Genomic DNA, 19,577 nt, shown 5'->3' with positions numbered 1-19,577 from the left:
TCTGCAGCACAGTAGGGGATCGGAGGCAGACTATACACTCTGCAGCACAGTAGGTGATCGTAGGCAGACTATACACTCTGCAGCACAGTAGGTGATCGTAGGCAGACTATACACTCTGCAGCACAGTAGGGGATCGGAGGCAGACTATACACTCTACAGCACAGTAGGTGATCGGAGGCAGACTATACACTCTGCAGCACAGTAGGTGATCGTAGGCAGACTATACACTCTGCAGCACAGTAGGTGATCGTAGGCAGACTATACACTCTACAGCACAGTAGGGGATTGGAGGCACCTTTTCAGTTTGACAATAAACTCATAGAGATAGAAGTAGAAAAAAATGTCTGACTTAAATAAAAAAAAACTGAGATAGCATGGGCATGGACATTGTGGGCTGTCCCAGAATCCATCATTGCAAAGAAGTTCTATACAAATGCAAAAGAAAAAGAAAGGCACAAAAAAATCAACATGGCTGAATTTACAGAACACTAAAGACCAATGCAAATGCGTTGTACCAGTACAGGCTCTATTCTGTCATGGGTAGCTCTCTTCCCATCACTGGAATCATCAAACACAAAGCCCCAACCAGACTGTGACTGTCCATTGTTTGTGGTCAGCAGCTAAAACTGAGAAGGTCTTTAGACCAGCCAAAGAAAAGTCCTATCATGACCAATGCTTCTAGCAATGCACCCAAGAGCCAAGAGGTCTTTGTTGAAGTTTCTCCAGCTCTCAAAAAGCGACCTCTTCTCCCCATGTCACTGCCTCAGCCTCAGCCATGGTCAGATAATCAAAGAAGTCTAAGTCTGATGCAAGAGTGGGCAACCGGTGGGGGGGACAGTACAACCTCTCTCACTGGGACTGTTAGCCATATTGGTTTGTCATTCCGTTGCAAGACCTTGCATCGTGGAATAGAGCGTTGTTTGCATAGTCCCCCCCAATTGTAATGAGAGACTTCTGGTCGCACGCAAAAGTTTGTACTATGACCGTGCCTTCAAAGCGAGAGTGCCTGTGTGGTGTCCGTGTCGGACATGGCTGATGAGCGCCCGGGGCCTCCCTGGATCTTGCTGAGGACCCCCTGGGCCGGCCAGCAGCGGTAGATGCGGAGAAGCTTGAGGACGTCTCTGCGGAAGCGTACGCCCACAAACACGTACAGGAAGGGGTTGAGGCAGGCGTGCGTGTAGGCCAGACTCTTCAGCACCTGGCCGACCACGTCGAATCGCTTTGCCGCGTCGCAGTCCGTCTCGGTGCTGTTGGCTGCCTGGGTGGCCTCCACCACCAGCACGCTGTTGTACGGCAACTGGGAGAGGACAAACACAGCCACCACCACCATGATCACGCGCAGCGCCTTGTGCTTCTGGAAGTTGCGGGTTTTGAGCAGGGTGCGGATGATGCCGGTGTAGCAGAACAGCATCACCAGGAGGGGCAGGCAGAAGCCCATACAGATCTGAAGCGCCAGGACCAGGACCTTGGTGCGGTTGTTCTCGTTGCTCCAGTAGACCATAGTGCAGTAGTCCCGGCCCTCCAGCTCCTTGACGTTGGCGAACATGAACTCGGGCAGGGCCAACGCCACGGCCAGTAGCCAGACGCAGGCGCACACCAACTTGCTGCAGCTCAGCCGCTGTCTCTTGGAATTCTGGGCCATGGTGGTCTGGACAATGACCACGTAGCGATCGACGCTGATGCAGGTGAGCAGCAGCATGCTGCTGAAGAAGTTGATCTTGTAGAGGGCCGAGTTGACCTTGCAGAGGCCCAAGCCGAAGTACCATCCATTGCTGGCCTCCACGGCCCAGAAGGGTAGAGTGCCCAGGAAGAAGAGGTCGGCCACAGCTAGGTTCAACAGGTAGACATCAGTCATGGTCTTGAGACGCTGGCGGAAGTGCAGGTAGATCCACATCACGGTCAGGTTGCCCAGGCCTCCCAGGATGAAGATGGTCCAGTAGAGAGGCGGTTCGTACTGGCCTCGGAAAGCCCTGACGGCAGATTTGTCGCACATAAAGTCATCCTCGCTAACCGTGGGGGTGAAGCCGGAGTCGTAGTCGTACGCCTGTGTGTAAGGCAGGACAACATAGCTTGTTGGACATGTGGACCAATTGTGCAAGTAAATGATATGAGCAGAATATACGGTTGTGGACAAATATATTGGCACCCTTGCACTTTAAACAAATGATTTCCTATTTCTTGTAAAATATGTTGTTTAAAAATTATAACTTTGTCACCACAAATTGCAGAATACATTTTAATTTTGTAAACTTGAGTTTGCAATTTTAATCAGGGCCGGATTACCGAACGGGAACACAGGGGGGGTTGGGGGTCCCCCTGGAGGTAGGGAGGCCAACAGATAGCATATGAGAGCAAAATGTGTAGAATTGCAGGAAATTAGCTTTCAAAATGGTTACACAGCCTTTGGCCAAGATAACTGCAGACAAACGCTTCTTGTAGCCGTTAATGAGCCTGCTGCACCTTTCTGCTGACAATATGGCTTCTCAGCAGCAAATTGCTCTAATTCATCTATATTTGAGGGGTGCCCTCAACCAACTGTTGTTGTCAGATCTCGCCTTAGGTTTTGGATGTGATTCAGATCCGGACTCTTGGCTGGCCACTCCAGAACAGTCCAGCATCTCTTCTTAACCAATCCTAGGTGCTTTTTTTATGTGTGTTTGGTGTCGTTGTCCTGCTGGAAGATCCACCACCATCAATGGAGACCCAGTTTTTGGTCACTGGGTTGAACATTAGACTACAAAACACCTGATCATCTGCTGATTTTATGATGCCTTGCGCACGTTCAAGGCCCTCAATACCAGAGGCAGCAAAGCAACCCCACAGCATTATTAAACCTCCCCCATCTTTGATTGTAGGGAGGGTGTTCTTTTCATTGAATGCTTAATTTGGCCGTCAATAAACACAGTGGTGATCTGTATTGCCAAAGCGCTCATATTTTGTTTAATTGGTCCACCCTTTTGTTCCGTGGGATGTAGGCTTGTTTGAGTGGGTTTTTGAGAAGTTCAATCAGGCTTTCTTGTTGTTTCCTTCAGCATTGTGGTCTTCCTATGTTTACCAATGACCAAATGAAGCGCTCAAAGAAAATAACACCCCCTCTACAATCAGGTTTGATAATGCTGATGGATTGCTTTGCTGCCTCTGGTACTAGGGGCTTTGAATGTGTGCAAGACATCATGAAATCTGCGGATGATTAAGGTGTTTTGGAGTGCAATGTTCAACCCAGTGTCCAAAAACTGTGTCTCTGTTGAAGGTTGTGGGTCAACCCCAAACACACATACAAAGCGCTCTGGAATGGTTTGAGAAGAAACACTGGACTGTCCTGGTGAGGCCAGTGAAGAGTCTAGATCTGAATCAAATCCATAACCTATGGCGAGAGATGAAAACAGCAGTTGGTGAATGGGACCCCTTTAAACATTGAAGATTTAGAGCAGTTTGCTGCTGAAGAGTAGGCCAAATTGCCAATAGAAAGGTGCAGCAAGCTCATTGATGGCTACAATAAGCATTTGTTGGCAGTTATCTTGGCCAATGGCTGCTGCAGCCGAGTACTAGCCCCAAAGGGCCAATCATTTAGTCCATGCCATTTGTCTTTATTTTCTAAATTAAAATGGTAAACTTAAGTTTACAAAAATATAATTTATTCTGCAATGTTGAAAATCCAACAAGGTGTGGAGACCAAAAGTATTTTGCAATTTCAAGTTCTTTTAGAAGAAATATGGAATTATTTAAGAAAAGTGCAAGGGTGCCAAAATACTGTACACGTACTTATATAGACCAGGGGTCTCCAACATTTTGTTTCATAAGAGCATGTATGAAAAACTATATGCATGTAATTTAACTGTTATGAATAAACATTTAAAAAATTGAAGTGAAGAAAATTGCTATTTCATTGAAATATAACACACAAACAATATTTGTATTTAAATTGTATTTAAAAAAATATATACAGTACCAGTCAAAAGTTTGGACACCCCTACTCATTCCAGGGTTTTTCTTTATTTTTTACTATTTTCTACATTGTAGAATAATAGTGAAGACATCAAAACTATGAAATAACACATATGGAATCATGTAGTAACCAAAGAAGTGTTAAACAAATCAAAATATATTTTATATTTGAGATTCTTCAAAGTAGCCACCCTTTGCCTTGATGACAGCTTTGCACATTCTCGGTATTCTCTCAACCAGCTTCACCTGGAATGCTTTTCCAACCGTCTTGAAGGAGTTCCCACATATGCTGAGCACTTGTTGGCTGCATTTCCTTCACTCTGCAGTCCAACTCATCCCAAACCATCTCAATTGGGTTGAGGTCGGGGGATTGTGGATGCCAGGTCATCTGATGCAGCACTCCATCACTCTCCTTCTTGGTCAAATAGCCCTTACACAGCCTGGAGGTGTGTGGGTCATTGTCCTGTTGAAAAATAAATTCTAGTCCCACTAAGTGCAAACCAGATGGGATGGCGTATCGCTGCAGAATGCTGTGGTAGCCATGCTGGTTAAGTGTGCCTTGAATTCTAAATAAATCACAGACAGTGTCACCAGCAAAGCACCCCCACACCATGACACCTCCTCCTCCATGCTTTACGGTGGGAACCACACATGCGGAGATCATCCGTTCACCTACTCTGCGTCTCACAAAGACACGGCGGTTGGTACCAAGAATCTCAAATTTGGACTCATCAGACCAAAGGACAGATTTCCACCGGTCTAGTCCATTACTCGTGTTTTTTGGTCCAAGCAAGCCTCTTCTTATTATTGGTGTCCTTTAGTAGTGGTTACTTTGCAGCAATTCGACCATGAAGACCTGATTCAGAGATGTGTCTGTTACTTGAACTCTGTGAAGCATTTATTCGGGCTGCAATTTCTGAGGCTGGTAACTCTAATGAACTTATCCTCTGCAGCAGAGGTAACTCTGGGTCTTCCTTTCCTGTGGCGGTCCTCATGAGAGCCAGTTTCATCATAGCGCTTCATGGTTTTTGCGACTGCACTTGAAGAAATGTTCAAAGTTCTTGAAATGTTCAGGATAGACTGACCTTCATGTCTTAAAGTAATGATGGACTGTCATTTCTCTTTGCTTATTTGAGCTGTTCTTGCCATAATATGGACTTGTTTTTTTACCAAATAGGGCTGTCTTCTGTATACCACCTTTACCTTGTCACAACACAACTGATTGGCTCAAACGCATTAAGAAGGAAAGAAATTCCACAAATTAAGTTGTAACAAGGCACACCTGTTAATTGAAAAGCATTTAAGGTGACTACCTCATGAAGCTGGTTGAGAGAATGCCAAGAGTGTGCGAAGCTGTCATCAAGGCAAAGGGTGGCTACTTTGAAGAATCTCAAATTTAAAATATATTTTGATTTGTTTAACACTTTTTTGGTTACTACATGATTCCATATTTGTTATTTCATAGTTTTGATGTCTTCACTGTTATTCTACAATGTAGAAAATAGTTTTAAAAAATAAAGAAAAACCCTTGAATGAGTAGGTGTGTAAAAACTTTTGACTGGTACTGTATGTATAGTGTACAAGTTGTTTACCTCTGAATCTATTGGTGAAGTCACCATATCACCTATAACTGGCATCTGAAAAGAGAGGTGACAGAGAAACAACAAACTAGTCAGGAAAATAACACACAGTATATGTCATGGTGGAATGTTGTCAGGCCTATATAGGAATCTAATGCTTCTTCTCACACAGTCTCCTGCTTGTAGATAGTCAAAGTTGAACAAATTCTAGATTATCTGTACATAGTTAGGCAAGAACACGTCCTCCTTGTTTTACCATGCCTTATCACCTGCATTCAATCTGACTGAACTACCACAAGACAACGTGTCAAGACGTTCATTTTGATCATTTTGATTGCACATCGTTCAGAATTAATTTTCCTATCGGAGGACAATGAAGTATCTAAATCTTAATTTATTAATATTGCAAACAAACAAACAAACATGCTGTTGGTGGATAATCTATTTCTTAATTACATGTAAAGATTAAAAATACAACAATATTACAGCATGATAAAGTGCATACTTTATAGTAATGCATGCAAAAATACTTCAATTTCAAGTCTGCTATCTTTTTTAAATGTTATTAATACATTTGAGAACACTGCACGAGAACAGCTGTTCAGAAAATGTTACTTACTGTGGTTCTCTGCTAGTGAGAGGTCAAACAGGCGCTTCAATTCAAAATGCTTGTTGGTTGTTATCACTGAGTTGCTTTAGGGAACTGTCTGGCAACTGTTTGCTCTCCAGAGGCTTTTAAAGATTTCAGCTAAACCACAAATGACGTGCGTGAAATCAGGTTGCAAAGCAGGGTGATATTCTAGTGTTCGTTTGGGTGTTTTGCCGCCTCTCGCTAATGCAAACCTGCAGCGTGCGTACAAACTGAAGCAACTTCTCAGGGATTTTAGTCATTTATGAAATTGTGTATGTAGCCACCTGTATACAATGGATGAGTCATAGGAAATCCCATTTTTAGTCTCAGCAGAAGACCCATCTGATATCTATGCAAAAAGAAAGCTTTCTCAGAACACCTATGTTCAAGTGCTGATTTACAGCACAATGCTCAGTGGTGTACTTATATTTACAGTTCGGTTCAGAGATTTCTTTTTGAAAATCTCCAGGATGACAGCCATGTGCTTTAGATTTCTTTGACTGTAGTATAAGCATAAGAATGCTTTTTGCCGAGGGCACACACACGCACGCACACAATCTCTTCCCTCCTGTTAGGAACGAAGGCCTATACTGTGCTAAATTACTTAGGTTTGTTACTTCAGGCACCATGGTTTACCATTTCATTATATTACTGTAGTTGATTGAGTAAATCCACTCACCTGGTTTCCCAGGTCTGAATCATTCCCTGATTTTAGAGGGGAAGGATGAAAACCAGCATTGCATAATAATAATAAATAAATAGTCATTTAGCAGACGCTCTTATCCAGAGCGACTTACAGGAGCAATTAGGGTTAAGTGCCTTGCTCAAATGCACATCGACAGATTTTTCACCTAGTCGGCTCGGGGATTAGAACCAGCGACCTTTCGGTTACTGGCACAACGCTCTTAACCACTAAGCTACCTGCCGCCCTTAAGAGCATAAAGAGCAATCGAGGCTATACAGTAAGTGTCTGAAAAGACACTGTAACATAAGACTGCAACATGGGTGGTGGTAGAATCCTATTGTGCTATGTCCTAAATCCTTATTATATGTTATTATATATGATATGCATGGTGATTTAGTAGCTGTCTGTCTCTACTTGTCAAGGCGCCGGGTCGACGCTGGAGCAGATTAGTAAGGCGATACACTCAAACCAGACGCCGTCAAGTTAAGAATTGCTCAAGGTGTTACTGTACTTGTTGTCTTCTTGCTGTTCCACAAGTGTCAGGCCTGCTATCATGTGACGATCGAGCTGTAAACAACCAGATGAATTGAAGACGTGACAACGTATTGAGGGTATTTTAGTTGTAGGCACGGTCCAACACCGTTATGATATGTGTTGGCGTTATAACACTTTGAAAAAACATTTGGAATTTCGTAATGTACATTGGGGGCCTATGATTGGAAAAAGCTATTCAAAAGAGGACATTGTATTATCATATCCTTGTACTCCCTGGCGAAGGCCATGCAGCCGAAACGCGTCATGAGTTTTTTAATCTTTGTTTCCGTTGAACAATCCACATATAAATAAAATATTTTTAATTAATTATATGAAGAGTGGCTTGGTCCTCTTTTCTTTTTGAAGTAATTTCAAAATGTCTAGTCTAGTAATATCATCCCGTCTCGGCTCACGTCTCTAATCGGTTCTGACTGGATAACCCCTGGATGCTATCAGTTGTACGTTATATGGTGATTCGACACTGTCATGCTTGCCTAGACTCGCCTTTTTTAGGCCTCCCGTCGTGTGTTAACGAATAATGATATTTCACCTGTCTCTCATATCAAGTGAATCTGCACATGCTTTAGGGCCAAGACATATTGAAAAACATTGGCAGGAAAAGCAGTATAACTTAATGGAAATTAGACATACGTTTTTTTGTGTGTTTTTTTTACTAACGACATTGAGTAAAGCCAGTGTGTCCACGAATGCGGATGACTCAACCCTATAGGTGTTACCTACCGCATCGACTGAAATGACAGCAACGCTTAACAAAGAGCTGCAGTTAGTTTTAGAATGAGTGTCAAGGAATAAGTTAGTCCTAAATATTTCAAAAACTAAAAGCATTGTATTTGGGACAAATCATTCACTAAACCCTAAACCTCAACCAAATCTTGTAATGAATAATGTGGAAATTGAGCAAGTTCAGGAGACTAAACTGCTTGGAGTAACCCTGGATTGTAAACTGTCATGGTCAAAACATATTGATACAACAGTAGCTAAGATGGGGAGAAGTCTGTCTATAATAAAGTGCTGCTCTGCCTTCTTAACAGGACTATCAACAAGGCAGGTCCTAAAGGCTCTAGTTTTATCGCACCTGGACTACTGCTCAGGTGCCACAAAGACTTTTAGGTAAATTGCAATTGGCTCAGAACAGGGCAGCACGGCTGGCCCTTGGATGTACACAGAGAGCTATTATTAATTATATGCATGTCAATCTCTCCTGGCTCAAAGTGGAGGAGAGATTGACTTCATCACTACTTGTATTTGTGAGAGGTATTGACATGTTGAATGCACCGAGCTGTCTGTTTGAACTACTGGCACACAGCTCGGACACCCATGCATACCCCACAAGACATGCCACCAGAGGTCTCTTCACAGTCCCCAAGTCCAGAACAGACTATAGGAGGCGCACAGTACTACATAGAGCCATGACTACATGGAACTCTATTCCACATCAAGTAACTCATGCCAGCAGTAAAATTAGATTAAAAAAAACAGATGAAAATACACCTTATGGAACAGCAGGGACTGTGAAGCGACACAAACATAGACATATGCATACAAACACATGACAACATACGCACTATACACACATGTACACATGGATTTTGTGTTATAGATAAGTGGTAGTAGAGAAGAGGCCTGCAGGCCCACACTTAATATGTTGTGAAATTAATGTATTGTAATGTTTTAAAAATGTATAACTGCCTTAGTTTTGCTGGACCCCAGGAAGAGTAGCTGCTGCGCAGATCCATAATAAATACAAATACAAATAGAGTCCACCCTGACAACCATAGAGTCCACCCTGACAACCATAGAGTCCACCCTGACAACCATACAAATACAAATACCTAGATAACAGTTTGTGTCCTGAGAGTGTAAAGCCAGTTGCCATAAGCTGATACTAACTTGACTGTTTATAACATCTGTCATGCCATCATTATGACAGTGTTATGTAGACCTTATGACGAAGTGTTAAAATAAAGTGATATTAAACAGATCAATGGGGGTAAAGTTACATCCGAAACATGATTGTTAATGCCATTAGATTTCCAACCTAGTCTTACATTACTGTGTTTGGTACACCTGATTTGGTAATACTGAGATTCGATGAGAAAAGTGTTGCAATCAATCCCATGCAATGAAGCTGGTATAACAACACAACAAAGGTGCTTCAACAAAGTACTGAGTAAATGGTCTGAATACTTATGTAAATGTGATATTTGAACAACAAATAAATCAATAAATGTGCAAACATTTCTAAAAAACAGTTTTTGCTTTGTCATTATGGTGTATTGTGTGTAGATTGATGAGGGTAAAAAAACAAACAATTTAATCCATTTTAGAATGAGGCTGTAATGTAACAAAATGTGGAAAAAGTCAAGGGGTCTGAATACTTTCCGAATGCACTGTTTAGTCTGTTTTGCTGTTTGCTTCACATGCGCATCTGACTCATCATCCTGTGGTCAACTCGAAATAGCTTCCTCGAAAGAGAGGTCCCGTTTTTCCTCCACACCGTCTTCGAACACAATCAAGGACAAGACTCAAAACGTCTGCAACTCTATGGGGAGCTGATGGTATACTTAAGCAATATGGCCCGAGGGGGTGTGGTATATGGCAAATATACCACGGCTAAGGGACGTTCTTTTCGCACGACGCAACGCGGAGTGCCTGGATACAGCCCTTAGCCGTGGCAAATTGGCCATATACCACAAACCCCAGAGGTGCCTTATTGCTATTATAAACTGGGTACCAACATAATTATAGCAGTAAAAGGAAATGTTCTGTCATACCCGTGGTATACCACGGCTGTCAGCCAATCAGCATTCAGGGCTCGAACCCCCCCAGTTTATAATAGAGATTATTGGGTCCATCGCTGTACTGTATGGGAGTAGCAACATCCGTCATAGGAAGTATAATGTCATTGAAAGTGGGTATGTCCTAAAATGTACACCGTATCAATGTCCATCATCTTGCCCTAGTAATGTCAACAAACATGTCATTGTGACAACAATGCCCTCAATTTGGCACGTGTTTACATTGAGAGGAGAATGGCGCACATCAGAGGAAGTGGGTCAGTCTGTGGGCCACATCTTGGTTTCTGTTGATGTTCACACGTGCGCACGTCTGGTGTGGGTAGACACAGCAGGAGCCCTCAGCCTCTGCTCAAAAGTTTGTACAACTCCTTGAGAGCACAGAAATGGGCAGCTATTCAACTGAGTAACAGCCTATTGGAGCTTTTACAATATTTGCAGAAAAAAAGAAGCTGCAATCCTGTGGAAATTATACTGATGACAGTATAACTTATTTTCTAATGCGTGCACATGTTTAAAAAAAAAACTACTTTGGTAAAAGTGAATGACGTCAAGCCACAACGGTTCATTCAAGATATTCACTGACAAAAACTGTGCCTGCAGTATGCCATTGTTGATGATTTAGCTTAAACTGATGTTGTTAAAGTAGGTTATTCTGATCAATTAGGTCTAATTTTGGATTTTGTTTTTCATATCAACGTCGTGCAATGTAGCCAATACCCACTTTATAAACTAAACGGTCTTTTCGAGCTCACCCTTTTTTTTTTCTAAAGTGTGTCCTAGGTAACCAGATGCAGACACAAACAGAAAGTGAAGAACAAGGGAGGAAAACTGTGGCCAAAGCTAGTAGCCAAAAATAAGACGTTTTTAGCGCCTAGCAGCATTTTCATACTGCCCCCACCCCCGTGGGAAACGAACCCACAACCCTGACGTTGCAAGCGCCATGCTCTACCAACTGAGCTACACGTAGGCCCCCTGTGTAGCCCAGGTGGTAGAGCATGGCGCTTGCAACGTGTGGGTTCCATTCCCACGGGGGGGGGGGGAGCAGTATGAAAAATGTATGCGCTCTGGATAAGAGCGTCTGCTAAATGACGTAAATGTAAAATGTAGAGAATCGTGGCTCTAGACACACTGACAAAACACTGACAGTAGCTGCTCACGTATGACAAGCCCAATTTGTTTTATAACACTTTTTTCAATAGTTAGTTCATCTTTCCAATGCTTTCTTGCGGTGCTTTTAAAACATATTTTTGAAGTTTGTAATTTGGTAACACTTTGCATTGTCTTTATTACTATAACTTGATACAAATGGGCAATATACACAAAATATTATCTCTGGGCCTACCATATGGACTACCTGCTCATATGAGTAATTACTAAATGTATTACATTTTACTTACAGTAAATAATTCATTACACCGTAATAATAAAACTGTTTGCGTAATTGTGTACATTTGTAATTTTTCCATTATCATGTACTGTAAACCCAATAATTACCCTACAATAAGCTAATACTACCCTTAGCAAATTTTTTTGCTAAAACATCCAGTACAGCTGCAGGTTCTCAACTACTATTTCATAAATGAATATGCAAGATATGAATCAGTGCAAAACAAATAACCAAACCTCAGATTGACGAACGCCGCACTCACAGCAGGGTTGTCGTGACAACAGTCAGTCCTCTATGACTTCCTGTGCAGCGTGACAAACTTTTCACAGCAGTTGCGTGTGGTGGGGGGGGGGGGGGTGTTGGCTGTTCAGAACATTGTACGGTTTACTTTATCTGGGGCCTTTTCGCACGTCAAGCGAAGACCACAAAAACAACGATATTTCAGGAACAAGATAGAGATGACAGAGAGAAGTGCACACACACTGGTATTCTCACATGCATCCTCCAACCCTTATCCTATTTCTACTCACAAACACAATAACTGCGCAACTTATGTAATTTCTAATCAAAACACAGTAAATTGATGAGTGCGCTGACACTCATCAATTTATAATAACATCTCCAAGAACGTATAATGTAACATAAAACGAGCCGGGAGACAGATCTAAGATGCAATGTTTATTGTGTAGTCTACAAATCGGGGGGGAAGTGGGGGCATAGATTGACAGAGAAGCTAGAGGGTGTGGTTAAAAGAGTTGCTTTTTCACAACTGAACGTCCAACGGTCCAAAGGTACCCTGGTGGAATCAGGTGGATTCGGATTCATCTGCGGATGCGGGTTCAGAGATCAGCGAGGTCTCTGTGTGTTCTAAGGGGAGCAAGTGAAGGAAAACAATATTACAAATGTTACGGTTAAATAAGTAGGTTTGGCACAAAATTAACTCAATATTAGGAAGGTGTGTAATGTTTTGTATACTCAGTGTGTATTGACTAATGGCTTTACATGATGACATGATAACATGTAGAAGGCATGTACACTGAGTGTACAAAACATTAAGAACACCTTCCTAATATTGAGTTGTACACTCAGTGTTTATGTTTAATGCGGTCTGCATTGCATAACATGTCAGACACATGTTATGATACGTTGATACCATCCCAAAATTACTGACCTGTTATGATCTCTTTAATGTGAATTCCCTCACCTCCAGCTAGAAAGAGAGTTATGAAAGGAAAACCAGGTGTGGGGATAGAGAAAGAGCACAGAAGAGATAGCGAGGGAGAGATAGCGAGGGAGAGATAGCGAGGGAGAGATAGCGAGGGAGAGATAGCGAGGGAGATCAGTTGTTTAGCCATATTCACGTCTCTTTCCTCATGAGATGTTGTGACCCAAAAAAAAGCTGTTGGGCAACTTCCCCATTGCTAAATGTGTTACAGACGTCATCGGAGAAAATAGTTCTGAAAATAATATGACCAGAAGGGCCAGGCAGTTTTCCAAATCAGAGAGGCAACCATTCTCCTACCCTGAGGCTCCCTCTATGTGTGTGAACTTGCCTTTGTATCTAGCCTGGGTAGGAGGTAAAGGGGAGCCCTGAGGAGTGCTGGAGCGAGGGGCGTCCCAGCCTGCAGGATGGAAATGTGCAGGTGAGTGAGGGCTCTGTCTACCCCTGCACTCTCCCTCCACACTCCCCAGTACTCCTCCTGCCCCCCTACACTCTCCCTCCACACTCCCCAGTCCTCCTCCTGCCCCCCTACACTCTCCCTCCACACTCCCCAGTCCTCCTGCCCCCCTACACTCTCCCTCCACACTCCCCAGTACTCCTCCTGCCCCCCTACACTCTCCCTCCACACTCCCCAGTCCTCCTGCCCCCTACACTCTCCCTCCACACTCCCCGTACTCCTCCTGCCCCCTACACTCTCCCTCCACACTCCCCAGTACTCCTCCTGCCCCCTACACTCTCCCTCCACACTCCCCAGTACTCCTGCCTTCCCCCCCCAGTCCCCTGCCCCCCTACACTCTCCCTCCACACTCCCCAGTACTCCTCCTGCCCCCTACACTCTCCTCCACACTCCCCAGTCCTCCTGCCCCCTACACTCTCCCTCACACTCCCCAGTCCTCCTGCCCCCCCTCTCCTCCACACTCCCCAGTCCTCCTGCCCCCTACACTCTCCCTCCACACTCCCCAGTCCTCCTGCCCCCTACACTCTCCCTCCACACTCCCCAGTCCTCCTGCCCCCTTACAGGTCAGCTCCTGTGGTCCTACAGATAAACCATCCATCAGGTCGTCTGACTGGGACATCTCCACAATGGATTAGCTCAGATAAATCGATAAATCGATTAGTCAATTGAAAAAATGGATATAGGATTTTAGAAAGGGCCCATCCTGAGTGTTTTTTAAAATATATTTAGAATTTTTCTTTACTGTTGTGTGCCATCCATTTGGATACAAAAAATTTTTTTTGTGCAATTAAAAAGTCAACACTGACTGAAAGCCCTATGGGTGCTCGCACTGCCATTCTGGGTGTGCTTGACCATTCTGTTCACCTCCACTATATACCCCTTGTTAAACATTTCTCTCACCTAAGAAACTGTAGGAAGATGCTGTAAATCTGGATGTCTCAGGTAATCTGGAGTGAAAAGAGTGAAAATATGACAGTAAACAGCCTCCTCACAGTCTTTTTTAGATTACATTATATTATGTTAAAGTTTGACTAAAAACCAGTACACATGCCTTCATCTACACCACTTTATTCAAACTGGACGCAGAGACATACAAAATGGTATCCACGACTTGTATAACTTATATATAGCGTCCTTAATTGTCTTAGGTTTGCTGGACAGCAGCTAATGGAGATTCATAATAAATACAAATACAAATCTGACTCTGGGGAAGTAGAATAACACAATTGCCAGAATCTCACAGTATCCTTCTAATACTGTATGTACTGATTGTACTTACTTGAGGTGGTCTCCTTCCAGCAGAGTTCTGTAGGTGGAGATCTCCCCGTCTAGAGCCAGTTTGACGTCCAGAAGCTCCTGGTAGGCCAGGATCTGCTTGTGGAGGTCCGTTTTGGCCACCTCGATGGCAGACGTCAAGCTGGAGATCTGACCCTGGTACCCGGCCACACCCATGCTAGACTGGGAATGGGCTTCCGCCAAGCTCTGCTCCAGGGACATGTTCTGGAGAGAGGGGTGGAGAGAGAGAGCAGAGGAATGGACGAGTGCGAGGGCGGGGATTCAGGACAGAGTAGGGTCGGAGCGGGGGGGTAAAGGAGTGAAGGAGATTATGTGAGAAAATATTAATTGCGACAGGGAAGAGGAGAAGAGAGGGTGTGGGGATGGGAGAGGAGAAGAGAGGGTGTGGGGATGGGAGAGGAGAGGAGAAGAGAGGGTGTGGGGATGGGAGAGGAGAGGAGAGGAGAGGAGAAGAGAAGAGAAGAGAAGAGAAGAGAAGAGAAGAGAAGAGAAGAGAAGAGAAGAGAAGAGAAGAGAAGAGAAGAGAAGAGAAGAGAAGAGAAGAGAAGAGAAGAGAGGAGAGGAGAGGAGAAGAGAGGGTGTGGGGATGGGAGAGGAGAAGAGAGGGGTGTGGGGATGGGAGAGGAGAAGAGAGGAGAGGAGAGGGGAGAGGAGAGGGAGAGGAGAGGAGAGGAGAGGAGAGGAGAGGAGAGGAGAGGAGAGGAGAGGGAGAGGGAGAGGAGAGGAGAGGAGAGGAGAGGAGAGGAGAGGGTGTGGGGATGGGAGAGGAGAAGAGAGGGTGTGGGGATGGGAGAGGAGAAGAGAGGGTGTGGGGATGGGAGAGGAGAAGAAAGGAGGACAGGGAATAAATGGAGATGGAGAATAATTAGAGAGATTATGAACTCTACACCAGTATTTAGCTATAGTAGCCATAGTATTTGCATATTGTAATGTCTTGGATGAGCAAAGACCTTTAGACAGTGAAAATCATCTCTTGTTTAAGGAAGGAACAGTATTTTTTCAACAGAAAAAAACAATGACTGCAACTGAATTAGTGGCAGTTCCCTCTGAGAAAGTCTGTCTGGTACATTCAGAGCTGGTGTCATCTGTGGCAGAAGGGGCTTTCCTGTCACTCAGAGATAACCAGATACAGATTGAACCACTTCCTGTGTCTTCTGCATACTACTTTTTGGCGTGATTTATAGTAAAGTCTGATGGAGATCTGCCGGGAAGCAGGGTTACTGAAGCAAACAGTTGCTGTAGCCGGCGAACCGTGTGAAAAATGGTTTTGCTTTGTTGACTGAGGTACATTTTGCACAAGGTGCAAGGTCTTTCTCAGTTGTTTTACTGTAGGTGGTTTCTCTTCTGAAATTGGCTCTGTGATGGTAATCTATGTGTTCGCAGTTCTATTGTGTCACTGTGAGGTATGAGTGGCAGTTGTAGTCCATGATTGAATGGATAAGACCAAGACTTTGAGATCAAAATGTTAGGGGTCCCCTCCCACCCCCCAAAACTTTTCTGTAAAGAGGTCACACCAGAGGGACCCAAAATACACGTGGGTACATGTTGACACGCAATAGTGAGAGGAAGACAAGACAAGACAGGTCTCTACATAAATCATGCATTGATGACAAAGAGAGACTTTCGCATGAAAAAAGAAAAATGGATTGACGACTTCCTAATGTGGATGCCGTACGCAGATCTCAAGTGGCGATCTCGGCCCCCATAGTCCGCTCACCGCAGTGACCAGGCTTTGGAGCTCTAGACTGAGAGCCTGCAGCTCCTTCCGGGCCCCTGAGATTTCCATCTTGGCCTCTGAGACGGCCTCTGAACTCTTGGCGGTAGCTGTCTGTATCTCTTCCATCTGCAAGAGGAGAGAGAGACACTCCGCCGGTTAAACTTATTGTTTACACTATTTTACTTGATATTTACGTTCTTTTGGGATTAGCTAATTTTAAACAAGCACCATTTTGTCACTTGGTACCAGGTAGTTGTCACTGAGTAGTGTTAAACTATACAGATTACAAGAAAGTATCAAAAAGGATGCTTTGTTATGACAAACAGACTGCCTACCCTTGCCTTGCCTTGCCTGGTCTGTCTGAGGTAACTGGTTAGATAGGTGCAGGAAATCGTTGACGCTAATTAAATGTTTATACACACCTTCAGTTTGTAGTAAGCGTCCGCCTCGTCTCTGTGTTGCTGCACCGACTTCTCGTACTCCACCCTGATCTTGTTGAGAGCGTTGGAGATGTCGAAGGACTTGCCCGTGTCAACCTCGATCATGGACACAGACGTGTCCATAGCCGTGGTGCCCAGTTTGGACTGCAGAGTGGATAATTCCTGTGTGGATAGACAATGGACAGGGATGTACAGAGGCAGGTGGACAGAGTCAGGTGGACAGAGGCAGGTGGACAGAGGCAGGTGTTTGCAATGAACACATACACTTCGACAACCAGATATCAAAATAATAACATCGTTAATTTATTATGCTCATACTTAATTTACTATACTCATACTTAATTCACTATACTCATACTTAATTTACTATACTCATACTTAATTTACTATACTCATACTTAATTTACTATACTCATACTTATTTTACTATACCCATGCTTAATTTACTATACTCATACTTAATTTAGTATAATCATACTTAATTTACTTAACGTTAACACTTAATTCTCTTTACCTCCTCCTGCATCTTGGTGACAAAGTCCAGTTCGTTCTTCAAGCTGGAGTACTTGGCATCCAAATCAATGCGTAATTCAGATGCCATATCTATGTCCTGGTAAGAAAGAGTGATAGTGGTACATCTACAAGCTGTACAAATTTGAGGGAGAGTAGGGAATTTTTGTGTATGTCCGAAAATGTACACCGTATCCCAGTAAAATACATGTATCTTTGTTACTGGGATACGGTGTACATTTTCGGACATAGGTTACTCTCTTTACCTTCTTCATGGCTGAAATGTCAGAGTCTAGCTGAAACTTCACTCCTTGCTCAAAGTCAAACCTGCAACAACATGCAACCTTTTTAATGCACCATACAGCTGTACAGTGCAGTTCCATCTAAGCCCAAGCTTGTCTATAGAGCGGCCAGATGAATATGGGACTAGGATAAAAGTGTCATTCAACATAAAAGCTATCCGGTCAAGGCATAGTTTCAACAAATTGAGGAATCTTAAAGGATCACCGTTTACAGTTTTCATGTAGTTGTATCAACCGAATAAAGTAATAACTGCTTCCTGAATGTTCAATTACTTACCGTATTTGGCTAAATAAAGGTGGACTAAGTTATCCTATTTATAGTTGTATTGTGCTGGTGCTCCAACCAAGATATTAAATATTCTCTGAAAGTGAAATAAAATACGGACACTCACTTGGCCTTGAGTTCGTGGGCGGTGCCGCGGACGTTGTCCAGCTCGATCTCCAGTTTGATGGTGTCCAGGGTGAGAGTCTCCAGGACACCGCGGTACTCGCCGAGCTGAGCCTCGTACTCCGCGGTGGTGGTCCCGGAGGACTCGGGAGACCCCATGTCCGCACCCCCCGTCAACTGGGACAGTCTGGCCTCCAGGGTGGCGTTCTCCTGCTGGAGGGCTCTCACTGTGCCCATGTACGAGGAGAAGCGTTCGTTGAGACCGGACAGCATGTTCTTCTCTGCCTGCCGGGACCGCATAGGAGCCAATGCTGGGCCCAGAGAGGTACCCAATGCCATTGCCGACCCAGCACTGACCCCCCCCGCTGCCATGGTGCGTCCCATAGCGAAGGCAGGACTGGCCATCAGGGCTCCGCCGCCACCACCACCATAACCTCCACCTCCAACATAACCTCCACCACCATAACCACCTCCACCATAACCTCCACCACCACCTCCACCTAAGCCACCACCGAAACCCAGTCCACCCCCTGCTCCCCCACCCAACCCCAGCCCAGACCCCATACCCAGTCCTCCTCCCAAGCCCAGCCCCATGCCCAAGCCTCCTCCGCCACCTCCCCCAAAACCACCTCCAACTCCCCCAAAGCCAAAGCCCAACCTGGCTCCACCGCCCCCAGAAAGGCCCAGGCCACCACCGGCCGACATCCTGGAGGACCAAGCCATGGACATGATGTGCAGCTGAGGATCACAGCATAGGCAGCAGATGTAGAGAATGGGAGAGAGCTGTCTATGAGAGCAGATTCCGAAGCAAGCAGATCTGGATTTATATACTGTGGAGCCAGGGAGTGGGGGTTGAGGGAGTGGAGGAACAGGATGGGGCTTGTGACCACACCCCCAAATCAGGTACAGATAGAGCCCTAGGGGTCGTTGGAGCACCTGCCCTTTTGATTGGTGATTTTCTAGGGGTCGTTGGAGCACCTGCCCTTTTGATTGGTGGCTTTCTATTTTATTTTTAGTCTCTTTTCGCTCTTGTAACTTTAAATGCAATGAATTGCCTGTCAAACTACATACTTTCTCATAAACTCATGAATTTTGAAAGATGTCCCCCCCCAATGGCTTAAACTTTTAGTTAATGAGGGATACAAAGTATATTGAAAGCAGGTGCTTCCACACAGGTGTGGTTCCTGAGTTAATTAAGCAATTGACATCAAATCAAATTTTATTTGCCACATGCGCCGAATACAACAGGTGTAGACATTACAGTAAAATGCTTACTTACAAGCCCTTAACCAACAATGCAGTTAGTCTGGATAGCCTTGATTAGCTGTTCAGGAGTCTTATGGCTTGGGGGTAGAAGCTGTTAAGAAGCCTTTTGGACCTAGACTTGGCGCTCCGGTAACAGAGAGAACAGTCTATGACTAAGGTGGCTGGAGTCTTTGATTCTTTTTAAGGCCTTCCTCTGACACCGCCTGGTATAGAGGTCCTGGATGGCAGGAATCTTGGCCCCAGTGATGTACTGGGACGTACGTACTACATTTACATTTACATCATTTAGCAGACGCTCTTATCCAGAGCGACTTACAAATTACCCTCTATAGTGCCTTGCGGTCGGAGGCCGAGCAGTTGCCATACCAGTTGGTGATGCAACCAGTCAGGATGCTCTC

At 44.4% G+C, this 19,577-nt stretch overlaps 2 protein-coding genes across 3 annotated transcripts; both read right to left on the bottom strand.

Annotated features, from left to right (window-relative positions):
* Positions 1 to 939: 939 nt before the first annotated feature.
* Positions 940 to 6,221, bottom strand: LOC121580585 (C-C chemokine receptor type 9). The gene is made up of 3 exons (XM_041895546.1): positions 6,145 to 6,221; positions 5,538 to 5,582; positions 940 to 2,044 (listed from the first exon to the last, which is right to left on the bottom strand). Exons 2-3 carry the CDS (start codon positions 5,580 to 5,582, stop codon positions 992 to 994), a joined length of 1,098 nt encoding a protein of 365 aa, XP_041751480.1. The 5' UTR covers positions 6,145 to 6,221; the 3' UTR covers positions 940 to 991.
* A 6,025-nt stretch (positions 6,222 to 12,246) lies between these two features.
* On the bottom strand, positions 12,247 to 18,874 carry LOC121581398 (thread biopolymer filament subunit gamma-like). 2 transcript variants are annotated; one of them, XM_041896907.2, is made up of 9 exons: positions 17,918 to 18,871; positions 17,490 to 17,550; positions 17,228 to 17,323; positions 16,696 to 16,875; positions 16,274 to 16,399; positions 14,540 to 14,760; positions 14,161 to 14,207; positions 12,753 to 12,791; positions 12,247 to 12,448 (listed from the first exon to the last, which is right to left on the bottom strand). In XM_041896907.2, exons 1-9 carry the CDS (start codon positions 18,640 to 18,642, stop codon positions 12,387 to 12,389), a joined length of 1,557 nt encoding a protein of 518 aa, XP_041752841.1. In that variant the 5' UTR covers positions 18,643 to 18,871; the 3' UTR covers positions 12,247 to 12,386. The 2 variants fall into 2 exon arrangements, with proteins under 2 accessions (XP_041752841.1, XP_045080804.1); XM_045224869.1 differs by lacking the exons at positions 12,247 to 12,448; positions 12,753 to 12,791 and adding an exon at positions 12,846 to 13,203 and having other exon boundaries at positions 17,918 to 18,874.
* Between the last annotated feature and the right edge of the window lie 703 nt (positions 18,875 to 19,577).

This window comes from Coregonus clupeaformis, chromosome 14 (assembly GCF_020615455.1).
Source record: "Coregonus clupeaformis isolate EN_2021a chromosome 14, ASM2061545v1, whole genome shotgun sequence".
Classification (NCBI taxonomy): Eukaryota; Metazoa; Chordata; class Actinopteri; order Salmoniformes; family Salmonidae; genus Coregonus; species Coregonus clupeaformis.
This window is presented reverse-complemented; position numbering and strand designations above follow the sequence as displayed.